The following is an 18,883-nucleotide window of genomic DNA, read 5'->3' as shown; positions in this document are numbered from 1 at the left end:
ATGGGAGGGTTGGAGGATGGAAGACGTTGTACTTCCTTGCCTTTATTCTGTGGCTCATTGTGGTCTTATTTGCAATCACACTCCGGGGCTCTGTTGGTCTCCCATACTTCAGAATCTCCCTGCAGTCTGACTTTGGGGGGGGGGGGGCAACTCCAAACAATAACAGTGAGTTTTTTGTTGAAATATTGAATATAATCAAAGTAAAGAGAAAGTAAAGTGAAATTTATCAGCTACACAGGTGGGGGTGGGGTGGGGTGGGGGGTGTATACTGTGATTCTTGGTGGTGGAATATGTGCACTGGTGAAGGGATGGGTGTTCGAGCATTGTATAACTGAGACTTAAGCCTGAAAGCTTTGTAACTTTCCACACGGTGATTCAATAAAAAAAAAAATTTAAAAAAAAGAATCTCTCTGCAGCCATGACTTGGACCAGAAGAGCATCCTGAACCCCAAACTCTGCCAGTCTCCTAAGGGAACCCCTTTAGTTTCCTTTCCTGCTCTTTTGCATTTCCTCCCCAAAAGAGATGAATCATGACTATTTATTATGGTTATGAACTGCTTATTCTGCTGTTTACAAGGAACTCAAATTCATTTGCTCCAGATTCATGCTGCACTATCCCTGAATGAAAGGTTCCCCCTCTACTTAGTTGCCCATGCTTAGTTGTCAAACTTGGCTTCCGCTGAAGGACTGTGCACACGGATTCCACATGAGGATAACAAATGATTTTTTATATCCCTTGTTTTTCGAATATATTATTGGGGGGAGAGTTCCCAAGTGGTGCTCAGGAGGCCCAGGGGTTCCACCAGCGATTTCTGCCAGCTGTGCCATCATTTCTATGCAAGGGTCTGAGGAGCCAGTGCTGCTCGGGTTCTGTGGTGCTGGGAAGACCCAAGCCACTGCAGTGTAGGTGTTGGGACCATACCCAGTGATGCTCAGAAGATTGTGTGGTGCCGGGAATTGACCTTGGTTCAGGCTCTAAGTTTCAACCCCTATAACCAGTTATTGATTGATTGTTTGCAAATAAATAGCATTGCAAAACTATTCATGACTGGGTTTCAGTCATACAATGCTCCAACATCCATCTCTCCCTCAATGTAATTTCCCAGCGCCAATGTCCCCAGTTTCCCTCTCACCTCCCAAACCACCACCCTCACTCCCCTCCCCTCCAATCCCCTTCATTCCCCTCCCTTCCCCTCCCCTCCTCTCTTCTCCTCTCCTCTCCCCTCCTCACAAACACACATACATACTTTCTCTCTCCTCATTTTAGGTATTATGGTTTGCAATACAGATGCTGAAAGGTTATCATGTGTATTTCTTTACCTACTTTAAACACTCAGTTCTTGTTCAGAGTGATCAATTCCAACTACTGTTGTCATATTGGACCCCCCTCTATCTGAACTACCCAACACCCCCAACACACTTGCGGTAATTTCCAGCTACTGACCAATCCTCCTGTCCCCTGTCTTCCCTAGCCTTTAAAATCAATGATTTTAAATCAAATATACTTCTCTTTCTATAATACTTTATATTTTCTTTTCTAACTCCAGTCTTAACCCCATGGCTCCCTTTGTTATGTTGTAGGGAGCTGTAAAGAATTTTTCTTTTAAAATGTTTTCTACTGAGAAGCCACTGAGGTGTTCTGGTAGCAGCAGACTGGCTTGGCTGATGACCTTCTACTGTCCTCCTAACTCTCTGATGACGGTCTCTTCTCTAGCCCTGCATGGCAGACCTGGTCAATGATTCCCTCCCAGCTTCGCGGAGAGAAACATTCTGTTGCCCTTATCCCTCCCTCTGGATTTGTCCATGAAAATCCACACATTTTATTTACAGGTACTCTGGGATCTGGTGTCAAATGACAATCAGTTTCGTTCTAATTTTTAAAAAGGTGGTTTTCAAGGAAGGGAGGGGTCTGGAACCAATGGAGAACAAAAGAAGAAGTGAGAAGTCATAGAAAAATAATAGAAAATAATTGAGAGGTACTTGATATCCTCAAACTCCTCAAATCAGAGATAGAAAGCAATGAGATGAAAGCACAGGAGGAAAGCACAGGACAGAAGAAAATGAAAGGACAGAAGAAAAGCAAAGAAGTGGCTGGAGCTATGGCGAAGAGGAGAGAAGCTGCTGGAAGGTTAACAGGCAACACAGCTGAAATCAAGCAGCTGAAATCAACCATCATGTACATGAGCACATGATGGGCCAATCTACGACGTTCTGGCATTTGTCCAGTTACTCTGGGGACCGGACTGGAGCGATAGCACAGCTGGTAAGGTGTTTGCCTTGCACCTGGCTGACCCGGCTTCAATTCCCCTGTCCCTCTTGGAGAGCCCGGCAAGCTGCTGAGAGTATCCTGCCCACATGGCAGAGCCTGGCAAGCTACCCCTGGCAAATTCGATATGCCAAAAACAGTAACAAACCTCACAATGGAGATGTTACTGGAGCCCATTGAGCAAATTGATGAACATCGGGATGACAGTGCTACAGTGCTACTCTGGGGACCAGGGTTGAAACAAAGAGGAAGCTATTTTCTCAAGAAGCCAACTGAGAGCAATAATGACATCATTGGATCACCACATAACTTCTTTGTCGTTTCTATGAAGTCGCCTGAGCCACGTGGGACACAATCAGGTCCTTGCTTCTTTCCACTTCTTCATCTCCCACCTACCAACCCCTGGGACACTCTCCCAATGACTCCCGGGCGGGCGACGGGAACTCCCCTGGAACCCCCCAACCTTCTGCGCTGCGTGGACACGCCTCTCCGCTCCTCCCTAATGCCTGAACTGTCAGTCAGGTACTCACACAGATGACCATAACCCTGCCTACCCGGCCCTGTGCCCCCAAGAGATTACTGGCCTGTATCTCGGGTGTGGTCTCAAAAGGGGCGTGGCCGCCTGCCAGAGAGGCTGCAGTTATAACTTTTCTTACATTATACTCTGTATAACCTATTTCTTCGAAAAACACCCTGACCATCTCAATCACTCTATACCAAATAGTCCTTTAGCTGACTCAAACTTCACAAAAGCTGTCAGTGAACAATAAAAGTTGCACAAACTCCTTGTAAAGAGAGCATAGCCTTAAGTCATCACTAGAGGTCCCACATAAACCAGGAGGTGCACCTGAGAGTAAGGAAGTATTCTAGAATTGGAACAAGGCTACCATCATCAACTTAACACAAACTAAATCCCACCTGCAGAAAGAGGGAATAGGGATAGACAACTAGAAGGTTCCAACTCTATACTTCCATAACAATATGGAGAAACAGAGAAAATCTCCTCCACAAAGAGAGGATGAAGAAAAGATTCCAGAAATTTTCACAGGGGTTACCCACATACAGGACCTCTCAGAAAAAGAATTCAGAGAGGAAATCTTGAAGAGGGTCGATGTAGTCAAAGTAACCATAGAACAGACATCCAATAAATTAAGGGAGGATATGAATGAAGCTTTGGAACGGTCAACTAAGAAAATGCAGGAAGAAATGAGAGCCCAAATTTCAAAGCTACGAACAGATGTCACAAAGCTACGAACAGAAGTCACACAAATAATGAATTCAGTAAATGAATTAAAATCTCAGTAGGTGCCCTCAACAGCAGAATGACTATAGCTGGAGACAGAATCAGTGAGCTTGAGGATGAGCTGCAAAAAGCTTACAGGCAACAACAAATAATGGCAAAGGACCTTAAAATGGCTCTAGAGTGAATCAGAGTCCTAGGGGATGACCTCAAGAGGAACAACATAAGAATCATTGGAGTACCAGAAGCACAGGGAAGTAACCCCAATGAAAAAAAACACAGTTAAAGACACCATTACTGAGAAATTCCCAGAGCTGAAGAAGGCAGGCTTCCAGATCCAAGGAGTCCTGAGAGTACCAGCAAAAAGAAGCCCAAATAAAAAGACTCCAAGGCATATCATAGTCAGAATGACTGTAGATAAAGACACAATACTGCAAGCAGCAAGGTCAAAGAAGGAAATCACATACAAAGGAGCACCCCTTAGATTTACAGCAGACCTATGAGAGGAAACCCTCCAAGCCCGAAGACAATGGTGGGACATAGTGAAAAAACTCAACGAAATGAACGCCTCACCAAGAATACTCTACCCAGCTAAACTCTCACTCAAACTCGAAGGAACCATACATTATTTCATTATTTTATTACATTATTTCACAGATAAACAACATCTCAGGAACTTCATAGACTCAAAACCAAACTTAAAAGAAGAAATTAAGGGGCTATTGTAAGTCAAGGAAGAACCCCACAAGAACAACAAACCCCACAGAAAGATGACACAAAACCCCATAACAACAATCCACTTCTCCATCTCCTCCAGCCCCAACCCTTGGAGCTTAGTCTATGCAATTCTCTGTGCAGAGAACCCAACCAAAAAGAGATGCTCAATTGCTGCAGTGAAAAGTCTGGTATCACAATAAAATTCTCTGTGCATGTCACTTTCCATCCAGATTTCCTGTTTGAGAGGCATGAAGCTCTGAGGTGATTCAGGGGGGACTCATGCCTGTGGTTTTAGGGCTTTGGAATGTTTCATGACTCAAGCTCTCACTCAGCTTCCTTCCAAGATTCCGGGAGTACAAAGGCGTTGTCAGGCATCAGGCAACAATCAAAGGTGAGGTTGAGGGCCCTCACTTCGGAAAAGCAAACACTGCTGCTACAGAGTGAGAGTTTGTGCCCCCAAAAGATATGCTCACGATCCAACCCTCTATATCTAAGAATGTCATCTTATTTGGAAATGGGGTGTTAGCAGATAAAACCAAATTAAGGCAAAGTCATTTGGGGTGAGGTGGACCCAAATCCCGTGGCTGGTGTCTGTGGAAGGACAGAAGAGACACAGAAACACACATAAAGGAGAGTTCTGTGTGAAGACAGAGACACGCAGGGAGAAGCCACACCATAGTAGCACAGGAACTAGAGGAATGCAGCCAATAGGCCATGGACTGCCAGCATCACAGAAAGACGCAGAGAGGAATCTCCCCAAGAGCTTTCAGAGTGAGTGTCACACTGTCAACACCTCTGTTTTGAACTTACACTCTTTAGAACTGTAAGACAATATAAATTGATGTTCCTATCCTGGAAGGGTCAGAGAATTAGTTCAATAATAAAGCACTTGCCTATATGTGTGAAGGCCTGGGTTTGATCCCCAGTACCACAAAAGCACCCAGTGACTCAACTGTGGAGTAAAGATGAAACAAGGGCGTAGACAGTATTGAACAATTCACCTTGAGTTACAGAATTTGGGTTTTTTTGGGGGAGGGGTCTCTTTTGTGCAGTTTTCGGGCCACACCCAAATGTGCACAGGGCTTATTCTGGCTCTGTGCTCAGGAATCACTCTTGGAAGGCCTAGGGAAACAAATGGGGTGCTGGGGACCAAAGCCATGTCAGCCACATGCAAGGCAAGCACCCTACCAGCCATACTATCTTGCCAGCCCCAACTTACAGATTTATTAATAAGTAAGGGTAGGGGGAATAAAAATTGGAACAAAGGTGACATAGGAACAAAGGATCGTGGGCACTGTGACGGTGGAGGGGTGCAATAAATTTGTACATCAATATTATAGATTTTAACAGACTATGACCATATTACCTAAATCATCAGGCCCAGTAAATCCAACATCCTAACCAGGAAGCATCTGCCCATGCTGGTCTGACACCCTCTCCTTGCTCAGTAGCTTGGTGCAAATAAGTTAGACCAAAGGTCCCTTATATGAATTCAGCACCTAGTGGTTGGAAAGTAAGACAGTCCCCTTGGGAACTGCTACCCAGATGTATTTAATGTTGTGTTCCAGATGCTTTGCCTACCAGAAGCTCCACCCCCGGCAGGCTCCCTATTGTGTTTCTGGCTTCTCGGTCCCAGGCATGGAGCCCCTAACAATGAGGGGAGCCCCTAACAATGGAGCCCCCCTGAGGGGGTCCCAGACCCTTTTCTGCTCAGCCACCGAGTTCAACTTCAGTCTGTGTCACACACTGTCCCTACAAAACCACCCGCTGACACTGACTGAGCTGTGGCCTCGGGACAGCCGTCTGCTCACACAGGCTCTGCTGCACACCGACAATGGGAGAGACAATCACCCCACACCTGCCCCCATTCTGGGCCGGAAGCTCCTCCTAAGGGGAACACCGGGAAGTATGTGAGCGAGACGTGGGCAGGGAGCACCTTCCCTCCCAGCACAGGTCAGCGGAGTGTCCCCAAGCTTACCTGCACTGCCCGTGATGGCTGTCACACTCTGGGCTGTCGGTCCCAAGGGTGCCCATCCGGGAACAGTTGCACCTTTCACAGCCGGTCAGGGGATGGAAGCTGAAAGAGTTGGGCTCACACACCTCACACTGGGGCCTGAGTGTGCGGGGTGGGCACAGGCACTTCCCGGTGGTCTCCTCACAGAGGCGCCCACCACAGCTGCATGCTGGCCACAAGAGAGAGAACCAAGGGCAAGATCAGAGGCTGCCCGACCTCTAGCAGAATTTCCAGAAGCTCCCAGGGGGACTGTCTTGCTTTCCATGCACCATGGCATTCCTGGGGCCTAGGCTTGCCTAGGAAGGGCCATTTCCAGAGACAAAACCATCTTAACAAAGGTTCACAGCTGATGTGTGTGAGTCCTGAGTGACGAACGGGGGCCCAGGGGTCCAAGTTCAGTGACATGCTCAGTGGGGACTAGGTATCTGCTTTCTCTGTCTCTCTGTCCAGCTGCTAGCTCTGGGCATGCACTCTGCCGGCTTCTGCTGATGTTTACAGAATTAAAGCTTAGAGAAATTTGAGGGAGAGACCACGCTGCTTTAACTAGCGGGCTGAGGCTGTCTACAATGGCACCCACCATACAGCTGCTTGTAGGCTTCCAAGGTGGTCCCATCCCCGCTCAGCCCCCCACTTCACTGAGCCGAGGGTCAGGGCAGACAGCAGCTGTGTCTACCATTACTGGGCTTGGGGAGCCTTTATTCTGCCTGGGACCATTTGGGTATTTGTAGCATCCTTTGTGGGCCCTACAGTACAGGCAGGCGGCCTTCAGGCATCTGCGAGAAGCATCTGTATTTGTCCTGCTATGTATTACAGCTACACCACGTGATTTTGTAAGCATTATACAACCCATGGCCAGATGTTCCCCACATCTGCTCCCTAGAGCCCTCTTCCACGTGAGAGATGTTTGCTCCACACCCTCATGCTGCCATGTGCCCGGAGATGCCCCTGGGTCTCAGGGCACCGGGTGGTTCCTGGAGCTCCGAGGAGGTCCTGTGCAGCAAGCGGTACACTCACGTGTCCACGGTTGCCTCCCCTCTCCACTGAGGGTGCAAAAACGGAGGGGACTTAGCTCGCCAGCATTCTGATGCTTACTGACATGCTCACGCGCCTGCTTCTCAGAGAGTCTGGGTCGCGATGAACGTGCCAATGCACCGTTTCCCCCTAGAGCCTCACAAATCGGAGTGTGGCTTCTGGACCAGCAGCACGGCCACCAGCTGGATGCGGGTCAGAACTGCGGACTCCCGGCCAGCCCAGTGTCCTGAACCTACAGCCCATGTCTTCACGGGAGCCCCTAGCACAGGGGCTCGAGCACTGAGACATTTGAGAAAACCTGCCCGGGAGGGCCTGAGCCCTGCCTCGCGGCCGGAAGGTGCACTCACGTTTGCAGTGTGGGAATCCGAAGTAGCCTGTCTGACAGCGGCTGCACTGCCGCCCCGTGACGCCGGGCCTGCACGGGCACTGTCCGCCCTCCGGGCTGCAGTGATGACCAATGGTCCCAGCCGGGTGACACCCACAAGGCAGTGCACCGTTGTGGTAAAGGGCCACCAAGGACGTGGCAGAATTCTTGCAAAACTGGGAGGCTGTCTGAGGGCTGTGGAGACAGAAATGAGGCCCGCTGTCCCCTAGCTGGACTGTCCAGAGAGGACCCCAAGCTTTCCCTTTCCTTTTGTTCCACCAGGCAGTGATGGGGGAGGGGTGGAGGTTCTGACTACCAGTCAGCCCCGACATCCCATCTGTGCCTCACAGCCTGTCCACCCACCCATGCACCCTGGACACATCCCAGAACCAGCAAGGACTTTTGTGGCTAGAACGAAAAAGTGAAAATTTACTAATAAGATGATTTGTACAACATGGGGTCTTACATCTCAATGCATTGGTTATTTAAAAAGAAAGTACATTACAAACTTATGAACTTTCATGTTTGCATTTGGTTTACATCCCTCCACCAGTGCCCATTCTCCCCCACCAATGTTTCCAGTATCCCTCCCACCACCCCCACCCCCACCCCCACCACCCCACCCTGCCTCTGCAGCAGGGCATTCCCTTTTGTTCTCTCTCCTGTTGGGTGTTGTAGTTTGCAACAAAGGTATTGAGTGGCCATCGTTTTCAGTCTATAGTCTACTTTTGGTATGCAGCTTTCAACCTGAGTGGGTCCTCCCAAAATTCTCTACTAAGTGTTCCCTTCTCTATCTCTGCTGCCTTTTGTCCAAGCATGTGAGGCCAATTTTCAAGCTGTGGGGCAGACCTCCTAAATAAATAAATAAATAAATAAATAAATAAAGTCAAAAAAAAAAGAAAAAGAAAAGAGAAATGGCAGAAGCTCACAAAATAAAAATAAATTACAAGCTAAAAAAAAAAGTACATTAAATGAATGTTAGTATACCAGTAACAGTTACAATGAGGAGGCAAACTATTCAGACTTACTTAATGTTGTGTTCTAGAAGCTTTGCCTACCTATAACCACACACACACTCAGAATCCCATAACCATTGAACCAAATATCTATTTCATGGATAAGGAAAATAAGCTTTTGGAATAAGTGACATCCCCCAGGCTGTAGAGGGCTGGCATGGCCACTTGGACGCTTAGTTGCTGGAATTCTCAGTCTTTCCTTCTGGCATTTTCTCTTCACACAGGCCCCTGGACTCCCTGGCTTCTCAAGACACCTACAGTGGGGGAGGGGCGGGCTGCAGGAAATATAGGGCCATCCTAGGCTGGGGGGGGCGGGGGGGCAGGCAGGGCCCGAGGAGCAAAGGCTGGGGGTGTTTGGTGTCTGGTGACACCTCTGCTCCCTCAGATGGGAGAAGAGAGTGAGCAGGAGGTGCAGGTCCTTTCCAGTAGGTGGAATTTGTGGGGCATTTTTCGGGAATTTCAATGGAGCAGCAGGAAGCAGCAGAAAGGAAGAGGAAGCACGTGCCCTGAGCAGCCTGGGAGTGGCAGAAGAGGGTCATCTTGCTCAGCCCCGCCCTGTGATTCCTTGCTGCTCCTTGGGGTGCCCAGGAAGAAGAGGCCCTCCGAGTAGTTCCCTCTCCCAGTCTTACTCTGGGTAGGAAACGTGGGGGATCTCTCTGCACCTGGTGTCCCATATACAAAATAATACTTACTCAATATAAAAACTGTTTCTTCCACAGTTGGTGATAAACTCGGATGACTTGTCCAGGAATTTCTTGTGAAGGATTTGGTAGTCATATTTTTCCGCAGGCACCACTAGGATACGGACCTAAAAGCATCCCATCGGTTTGACTTAGGATTTCTAACAGGACACACTACACTTCTCATCCCTGAGATCCATGTTCCTTATCTTTAAGCCCAAGGTCAAATGCAAGAGGATTTATGCAGAAAAAAATAACAACTTTAAACTAGTGTGGGGCTGGAGTGATAGCACAGTGGTAGGGTGTTTGCCTTGCACATGGCCAACCCGGGTTCGATTCCCAGCATCCCATATGGTCCTCTGAGCACCACCAGGAGCAATTTCTGAGTGCAGAGCCAGGAGTAACCCCTGTGCATTGCCAAGTGTGACCCAAAAAGAAAAAAAAAAGGTGTAACTCATGTTTCTAAGAAGGGGACAAGAATGGATGCAGATGGGCAGAAACACCCAAGTGCAGATGACATGATCCAGAGGGAAACGAGAGAGCACCACGCTCAGTGTCCTTCCCCAGGGAATGCCAACATATGGGGCATGGGGAATGAGAAGTCACTGAAGAATATCACCAGATGGTTAGGGGACAGCAGGTAGGGCATTTGCCTTGCACGTGGCTGACCTGGGTTCAATTCTCAGCATCTCATATGGTCCCCTGAGCACTGCCAGGAGTAATTCCTGTGTGCAGAGCCAGGAGTAACCCCTGTGATTGCCAGGTATGACCCAAAAACTTAAAAAAAAAAAACAGTACCCAAAGTAGCTCGGAAAGCCCCCACCCTTCCTGAAAGAGACTTTCTGGAATCTAGATGTTAAATTCTTCTAAGAGAGAAGAGTTCAATGGGGGTATGAAACAGTGACCAGAGAATCTCCAGAAAAGTTATTCTTTCTCCTTTTGCTAGTTTGTGTGTGTGGGCGGGGGGGGGCTCCCAAATGGTGCTCAGGAACTCTGGAGGCTACTCCTAGTGATACTCCGAGTGGTGGTTCGATGCAAAGCTCAAGAATGACCAGGGTCACTACAGTAGGGCCAGAGCCCAGGCCACGATCCAGGCATGGAGAAGAGCCCGCCAGGGCAGCCATATGGACAAGGAGCTACAGCACAAGCAGACGCACCAACACTAAGGATTTTCCTTCTGGAATCTTCACTGTCACAGCCACCTCAGGTTCTGAGACATCAAATTCAATTTGATTTTCTGCGATCACTTGGTCCCGGCAGCCCAGTACATGAGGACAAAAAGAGGCACGAAAGATCCCTGGGTGGTAGAGAGAGGAATTGCCGTTACATCTCAGCAAGAATAAGCAGCAGGCAGCCACACAGCTGTGCCCGGGGCATACCTGGCCGTAGGTGCCCTCCATCCACAAACACTTGGGCAGCAAACGTGGGGTGTTCAGGTTGGCAAAAATGGATGACAAAGACATATCGGCCTGGGTGAGGTACAAGTTCTTTTATGGTCATTTGGTTCTAGGAGTGAAAAAGAGAAAGAAGGCAAATCCCTCTAGCTCAAGTATTATAAAGAATTAGAATAATGGGGTGTTTGGAGGTTAAAAATCACGATGGCCCAAGATGAAGGCACTTGCCTTGCATGAAGCCAGCTCCAGCTCGATCCCTAGCACTGCATGTTCTCCCAAACGCCACTAGCAGCTGACCCTGACACCACCAGAGAGGGGTGCACCCCCCAGCTCTTCTCCCCATCCATCAAAACATTCCAAGCATTTATCCAAGTGAAGTAAGCCATGTTCACACACAACTTTCACTTAGGTGCTGTTAGATGCTTTGTTTGTCCTCAGAAACACTGAAAAGAAGACAAATGGCCCTGTAATGAACAGCCTATGGCCCAACCACAAGTCTGGAGGCAGTGTGATTCAGTACAACTGCTTCGGCCGTGTTTAAAAGTCAACATAGCAACTGCACTTCAAGTAAACACACATGCATAATATGATCAGAAACAGGCTGTCCAAGAGTGTGCACAAATTTAAGCATGACTTGTCATGGTCACAGAAGAGTTCAACTCCATTTGTGGTGTTCAACCACCGACACTTTTCGAATTCCACCACCTCCCTTTGCCCTGCACCTGAGTGAGCCAGTAAGAAAGCTAGGAGCTCACCCCTTCCATATGCAGGACGTTCAGACTATGTAAATGCTAGCCCTGCTACAGTGAACCCCACACTACAATGAAAACCAGAAGAAAGACGTGCCTTCTGCTTAAGCCCAGTCAGTCCTACTCTCTTCAGAAGAGTTTCTTTTCAAACGTCCTAGCGGCTACAATAAGAGATTGTCATCAGCTTCCAAATGAGAAGTGTGACTCAGGAGGAGAAGTAATTTATTAAAGGTCATACACTAATTCGATAGCAAAACCAGGGTAAAACTCTATTGTCTGAATTTTAATTCATTTCGACCTGTGATTCTCAGGCGAGCTTTTCTTTATGAAGTTTCATCAAATAGTCCTCTTGAGACATTATTAATTTTCTTTTCTATTCTTTTCTTTTTTACTAACTTTTTTTTTCAATGTTGAAGATTGAACCCAAGGCCTAAGGCATGCAAGGCAAGTGCTCTTCGACTGAGTTACATCCCTGGTACCTGTAAATTTCCTAACTCAACAAATGGGAACTGCCACCATATACCTAAGATTACAAGGATATCCTGTCATCAGAGCTAGTTGTACAGGTCCTACAATTTTATTTAGAATGTAACTGCATTCCCACATCAGATTTTATCTTTTTAATCTAAAGATGATTAATCAATAAACATTTATTGAACATTTTCTCCTGCTCTTGGACTGGTACAACTGGGGATCCCCCAAAAATTGTTTTTAAACCACCAACAGCAACCACTGCAACAGTGTTTACTCTTAACATGAGAGAGAATTATTCCTTGGTAACCTATAAAAATGTGAGTCATCATAAAGTAGGCCTTGTAGGTTGCCCAACAACTGAGTGAAGAAAAATACAGGAGGTAAAGAGAGAGGATCAGAGAGGGTGGTAATCAATAAGAATTATCTAGACACCTCATGATTGGATTCTCCAGAGCTGAAAAAAGAGGTACTTATAGTCCAAGGGCATGAATCTTAAGGCAGGTTGAGGTAAAAAAAAAATCCTTGAACCTCACTTCCAGAAATTTCCATTTATTTTGTGAATTTGCATTTCTAGATAGTTCCAGATGATGCTTCCAGTGTGGGCGAGATGCATATTTTGAGAACCTCCCATCTAGAACAACATGGTCCCTGGATGTCAACTCAGATGTCCTACCTGAGGGGCCTGCAAGGTCACTCCAGTAACAACATCGGCAGCAGGTGTAGGATCCTGAGGCAGGGGCAGTGAAGACTCACCACTCGGGACGTGAAAAATTAAGGCTGTTGGAGGAGTTTCAGGGGCCAGCGAGACACAAGCAGCACTGGGGGGAAAAAAGAAGAAAGGAAGACCAAGAAAGGACATTTTAATATAATCACAAAGTAGAAGAACTATCCACTGGGGAGGAAATAGATGTTGAGCATGAGGCTGTGTGAGTCTCCAAAAAGGGTTCAAGGGAGCCACAGGACGGTGGTGGAGTCTTTAGACTTGGCAATCTCTGGTCAGGTATGTATCAGCCCCTGCTCCAAATGGAGAGCTCCAGCTGAAAACAATCTTAATTTTGAGGGAAAGTGAAGTTAGATCAAAACTGATTGCAACTTCCCATCACTGAAATAAAATGTATTGTTTAGTTAAATCAGGGAAATGAAACATGATTCACTTAAAGCATAAATGTTCACATAACTCTACATAAAAAGAAAAGAAAAATATGCACCATTTCTTCAAGAAACAACTAGATTTTACTGCCTGGGTTGGGTTTGTAGTCCTAAATATATGCAACATATTTTGGGACAGTGCCTATAATTTGTTTTTCAATCAATGTCAAAATAAACCTAACAAAATCTCAACAAGCACTGATTAATTCTTCTAAAGTAGTTGTGATGTAGTTCATTACTTTCATCTTATTTTTTATGAAGACTTTCAGACACAGAGATTAAAGGAATAGAACAAAGTCTTTGCAAGGGTTCAGAATAGAATTCAGAATAATTGCTTTGGAAGGTGAGGCTTAACCACTTCCGGCCAGATAGTACTGTGGCAGTTCTGTGAAGGTGGCTGAGATAAATTATTTAGGTAGGTTTTTATTGCTAAATCCATCACCAGCATTTAGCCTCTTGGCCACTGAAGTGAATTTTAAAGGTGCAGATCTGTCCAAATGGCAGTATCACTCCGTACAAACAAGGGAGAAAGGAAGGAAATAGGTTACCTTTGATTAGCAACTTGTCCATAACTGGCAATGCATTTGACTTGCGGGCTCAAATATTCGGTTGAGAATTCTTCAATGGGTATGAGACAAATCTGATGCTGTTGAGCAAATATAAAGCAAAAAGGTACCTCAGCATATTAGCAAAACCTGTGGTAAGGTCAAATACACTCTTTAAAGAACTGCTGGCACTATGTGGATGGAGCCTGAGAATATCACGCTGAGTGAAGTCATCCAGAAGAAGCGGGGCAGATCCAGAATAATCTCTCTCAGATGTGGGCTACAAAACAGCGTAGTCAGGGATAACAAATAGTGAAAGACCTGAGTACCAGTTTGGTGAACTGAGCTTACCAAAGGAGGTGGACGGGAGAGGCCCCCGGACAATGGTGGAAGGAAGCAGACGCTCTGGCGGAGTGTGTGATGTTAGAGCCGTGTGCGCATGAAGCCTTGTAATAAACAGTACTGTAAGTCACACTGCCTCCAGTTAGTAATTTAAAAGCTGTTGAGTAAAGACTTCAACCTGAGAAATCCTAATTGTTGTTTTAAAACTGGCTAACAATGGGGGGCAGAGTCATAATACAGCAGGTAGGATGATTTCTTTGCAAATCACAGACCCAGGTTCAGTCCCAGGCATCCCCATATGGTCCCCTGGGCACCGCCAAGAGTGGCCCCTTAGCACAGAGCCAGGGGTAAGCCTTGACCAATGCTGGGTGTGGCCCCAAGCCCAAAAATAAAATAAATTACATTACCATTAATGTAATGTAATTTACATTACCATTACATTAATGGTAAATGGCCAAAGGCAATTAACGTAAGAAAAAATTCCTTTTTATTGTTAAACAGGATTACTGTCTAAATTTCTTTTAGAATTAGTATACAAATATAATCATGAGAAAGTTTAAAATAAATGTCTGTGACTTTTGGTGACCGTTCTGCTTGTTAGTTTGTGTCTCCTGCCCGAGGCCAAGGCAGACTCTTCAGAGCCTTTAGCAGAGGGGAGGGGTATGTGAGACAGAGGCTGTTTCAGCTAGTAATCACCCTCTTCCTAAGGGACACCTCACAGTGTAGGCACATTGGGATTTTGTGAAGAACCAGTCTCCAGAGCTAGTTTAAGAAAGCTAGTCGTGGGGCTGGAGAGATAGCACAGCGGGTAGGGCATTTGCCTTGCACGCAGCCAACCTGGGTTCAATTCCCAGCATCCCATATGGTCCCCTGAGCACTGCCAGGGGTAATTCCTGAGTACAGAGCCAGGAGTAACCCCTGTGCATCGCTGGGTGTGACCCAAAAAGAAAAAAAAAGAGAGAGAGAGAGAGAAAGAAAGCTAGTCGTGAGGCTGAAGAGTGGGTTAAGGTGCTGCCTCATGGTGGCCACCCTTGACTCAGTCCCCAACATTGGCACTGCGTGGTCCCCTGAAGACCACAGAGCCTGGAGTAGCCCCTGAGCACTGCTGGGTGTGGTCCAGTCAGTCATTAGCTTATCCATAGACTTCATTTTCAATCAAAGCTACATCACTAGCTCACACATGCTTCAGTAACCACAAAAATTTGTTGGACTAAATAACTACTACGACGCCAGGCATGGAGACCCTGGGAGTTGGCCAGTCCAAGCCGGGTAACACCCTGTGCTCAGGAAGCTTCCTGTCCAGCAGCTTCGCACCTGAATGACATTTGGCTGTTTCAGAAAGAATAAACTTATACTTAAAAGACAAAACTACAGCTCCATTATAATTTACAAAAATGAGGAGGTTAAAATTTACTTGGATTATTATGTTTAAAAAGAAAGTAGTCATTTTAAAGAGAAAGTCTTAGGTCATTACATACTTCATATAATAATTGTTAAAAAGCTGCATTCCAGGTGCTTCTTAACAGAAAGGCCAAAGTTTTCAATTATGTCAAGCACAAATGTTTAGCTTATTAAAAAGGTGGGTCTGGCACTTCCCAGAGAGTGAAGCAAGCTTAAATATGATCACCAGCAGGAAGCTGCTTCATCTCTCATTCTATATTCCCTGAGAAGTCCAGTGTATCTGACCATCTCTTTGTAGTCCAGTTCCTATTCATTTATACATTTGCCAAACTTGGTACTTTTACTTATTATTATGCATCCCCTACTTTGTTAAAGTTCACTTTCACTAAAACCTACCTTAGTACCTCTCTTCTCCACCAAATGGAATCCAAATTATGGAGAATAGCCCCCAAGCTCTTTCCCCAGAAAATTGTTCCTACAGGCTGTGTGTTTATATACCAATCCTGCTCTCATCGTGTGATATTTTTTTAGGCCTTATGTGTTATGTGTTATGACTTGGCATTTATTTGAGGGCAGGCCTGAGAGTGCTCAAAATAATTTTCCTTGTAATTGAATGGTGATTGCTTCTTCACAGTACGCCATTTCAGCTCAGGAATGCTTTCATAGGAACACCAACCTTAATTTTGGTTTTAGGGTTACACCGGGCAGTAATCAGTGACTACTCCAAACCTGTACTCAGGGTTCACTCCAGGTAATTCTTGGGGGACCATATGGTGTCAGGATTTTTAAACTAAGAAACCAACCAGGTCTCTTGCATCCAATGCAGGTAGCCAGCCTACTGAGCTCTTTCCAGCCCAGGAAATGCTCTATTTTGGGACAAAGGAGGAAACTTGTTTATCTGGTTTACAGAATGATACTCTCTTTGAAGTAGAGGAGCTACGGAGTATGAATAAAAAACACTAGATGATGACAACCTTTAACCTTCTGAAGGAATGTGCTTCAGAAGCTACAGACACAATCAAATAGTAAGGAAGCAAAGAAAATAAATAGAATATGGCAATTGTCTGCATCTGCAATAATAAACTAGAGAATACAATGCAAAGCTATTCCATTCATAAAGTAACCATGAATGAAATAGAAATTTCTGATATGTGTTCAAATGTGACGACTAAACCTCTATGGGGCCTTATAAAAAAGGCTTGAACAAACAGAGAGGGGAGTGAGATTTGTGGACGGGAAGATAATGCATATGGAAACTGGCAAGTTTTCACAGGGTTGGTTTTGTAGCTGAAATGCAAACCCAGCCAAAACATTTTAATAAGATTTTTCGAGCACATAAATCAGCAAAGAGCTTGTGAAATATAGTGGACAAGACAGACGTACCAGAAAGAACTGGGCCCTGTGCACTTTGAGGTGAATGTCCGCGTCTGCCAGCAGGTCATACACGGCCAGGCGGCGCTGGCTGTCAGTCACAGCACTGCGGCAGACGATGCTGTAGGAGCAAGCAGAGTGTTCTCAGTCCCGCTCCCCGAGTCCCCATGCACCCTACCTCCCTGTGGATGCCGCCTCCCCTCAGCTTCTCCTGTCCATAACCAGCTAAGCACCTGTTAGCTGGCCTACACCATGAGTTTAAGGGGAAGGAGATCCGCAATTGTCCACTGAGGCCTGCACTGCAGGTCTCAGGACTGAAGCCCTGGCTCACCTTTCTCACTCTCCACCGATACATTACTAGGAAGTCCAGTCACTGCCAGGGGGCGGAAGGTCTACACTAAGACACAGCCTGCTCCACAACCAGTGCAGGTCCAGTACCACTGGTGGAGAAAGCAGCCCGGGGCCTCACACCATCCATCCCACCCCCAGTTAATAAGTGTGGCTGCCACACTTGTGAGGAAACCCAAGTTTTCCTCTGGAGGGTTAAACTGTTCCTCTCATCCTTCCTTCCTCACTTCTCTCATACTTCTCTACTCCTTCCCTCCATCACATCTGATGAAATACCGAGGTCAGGGACATTTCGAAGGTCATCATTTCTGACCATCTAGTGGGGACACCAACCCTCAGAGGCAGTGTTTCTGGAGAATAATTTTGGACTGATTCCCTGTTGTGCTCATTACATCTCTCCTGGTAGAAATGTAATCTGAAACTAGGAACACGCCAAAATAGAAAGACCGTTTCTTGGAAATTATTGGAATAATTTATGCCATGACATTCTTGGTAAGGATTAAAATGACATTGTCTATAAAGAACCAAGAACAGGCTATGAGAGGTATTAGAAACTCAGTAAACAGTCCTTTCACTCCTCTTTGGCTGTGTGTGCATGTGCGTGTACACACGTGTGTATGTGTGTCAATGAAAATGTATTTCTTTTGGATTCAGCATAATCCTGGGAGTTAAGTCTACTACATGATTCTCTTAGATTTACTTTTCCCTTATCCTCTAATAAATTATTATTAAGCATAGGCTAAAAATAAAATATGGCTTAATTTAATCATTTTAATCACTTGTGGAAGCAGATTAGATTTCTCAGTACTAAGAGTGGCAATCTACCAGCATGGCTTCTTTTCTACTTTTCATATATATATATGTGAAATATATATGAAATGTCATATATATATATATGAAATTCATTTGAGAGATGTAGGGAAAGGCTTTAAGCCTCAGTGAGAGAAGTTGCCAGGGTCAAAGTTCCTGTCATTTGAATTAGATTTTCATGTATCCATTGCTTTCTCATTGCACCAGAATTTTGGACTTGACTGTTTCTTTTCAGTTATTCACATTAAAAAGGGGGAAAAGAGGCTGGAGCAATAGCACAGTGAGTAGGGCATTTGCCTTGCACACGGCCGACCTGGGTTCAATTCCCAGCATCCCATATGGTCCCCTGAGGACCGCCAGGAGTAATTCCTCAGTGCAGAGCCAGGAGTAACCCCTGTGCATCTCTGGGTGTGACCCAAAAAGCAAAAAAAGGGGGGGAAGGGGGGAAAGGGGCATATTAGCTATCTTAACAATTGAAAAAAGGAACGTGAGACTTTCCTGAGAGCAGTTAACTTAGAGTGACAATGACTCCTACTCTAATAGAATCCTGCATTGGAATTCTAATGATAGAGGCTGGAAAATGAGAACTCTATTATTATCATGTCAGGAATCATGATGACCTGCTGAATATCATGCCATTCACACAAAAGCCATGAAATGATGCTTATGGAACACTGGAGGGACACCTTTCCTTTTTCCCATGTTGAAAGCACTCCCCTGTTTGAGCTTGATCTTCTCAGCCTTTTCCAGGCCCTTAAGAACATTTCCACCAGTCCCTCAACCCTCTCCACTTGGTAGCCCATGAGCACAGCTCACGCCCTGTGATAAAGGAGCTGGAAGGAGTTTGCAAGTTGGACAGATGTGTGTGGAGAAACCTGTCCAGATGCTGCACGCAAGGGAACTCAGGTGGCACAGTGACCCCTGCCCGGGAGCGTACATTACAAGGGTTGCTGATCTCACCTACTGCTGGA

At 46.0% G+C, this 18,883-nt stretch overlaps 1 protein-coding gene across 1 annotated transcript in view; it reads right to left on the bottom strand.

Moving 5' to 3' along the window:
* Positions 1-18,883, bottom strand: part of LAMA3 (laminin subunit alpha 3) — a 264,171-nt gene that overhangs the window by 98,072 nt on the left and 147,216 nt on the right. Inside the window, exons 25-32 of the mRNA XM_055129258.1 lie at positions 16,767-16,875; positions 13,644-13,741; positions 12,620-12,764; positions 10,709-10,835; positions 10,487-10,626; positions 9,342-9,457; positions 7,617-7,828; positions 6,202-6,406 (exon numbers count right to left, since the gene is read on the bottom strand). Of these exons, the coding sequence (XP_054985233.1) occupies positions 6,202-6,406; positions 7,617-7,828; positions 9,342-9,457; positions 10,487-10,626; positions 10,709-10,835; positions 12,620-12,764; positions 13,644-13,741; positions 16,767-16,875 (1,152 nt within the window). The remainder of the gene's footprint in view (positions 1-6,201; positions 6,407-7,616; positions 7,829-9,341; positions 9,458-10,486; positions 10,627-10,708; positions 10,836-12,619; positions 12,765-13,643; positions 13,742-16,766; positions 16,876-18,883) is intronic.

Source organism: Sorex araneus, chromosome 2 (genome assembly GCF_027595985.1).
Source record: "Sorex araneus isolate mSorAra2 chromosome 2, mSorAra2.pri, whole genome shotgun sequence".
Classification (NCBI taxonomy): domain Eukaryota; kingdom Metazoa; phylum Chordata; class Mammalia; order Eulipotyphla; family Soricidae; genus Sorex; species Sorex araneus.
This window is presented reverse-complemented; position numbering and strand designations above follow the sequence as displayed.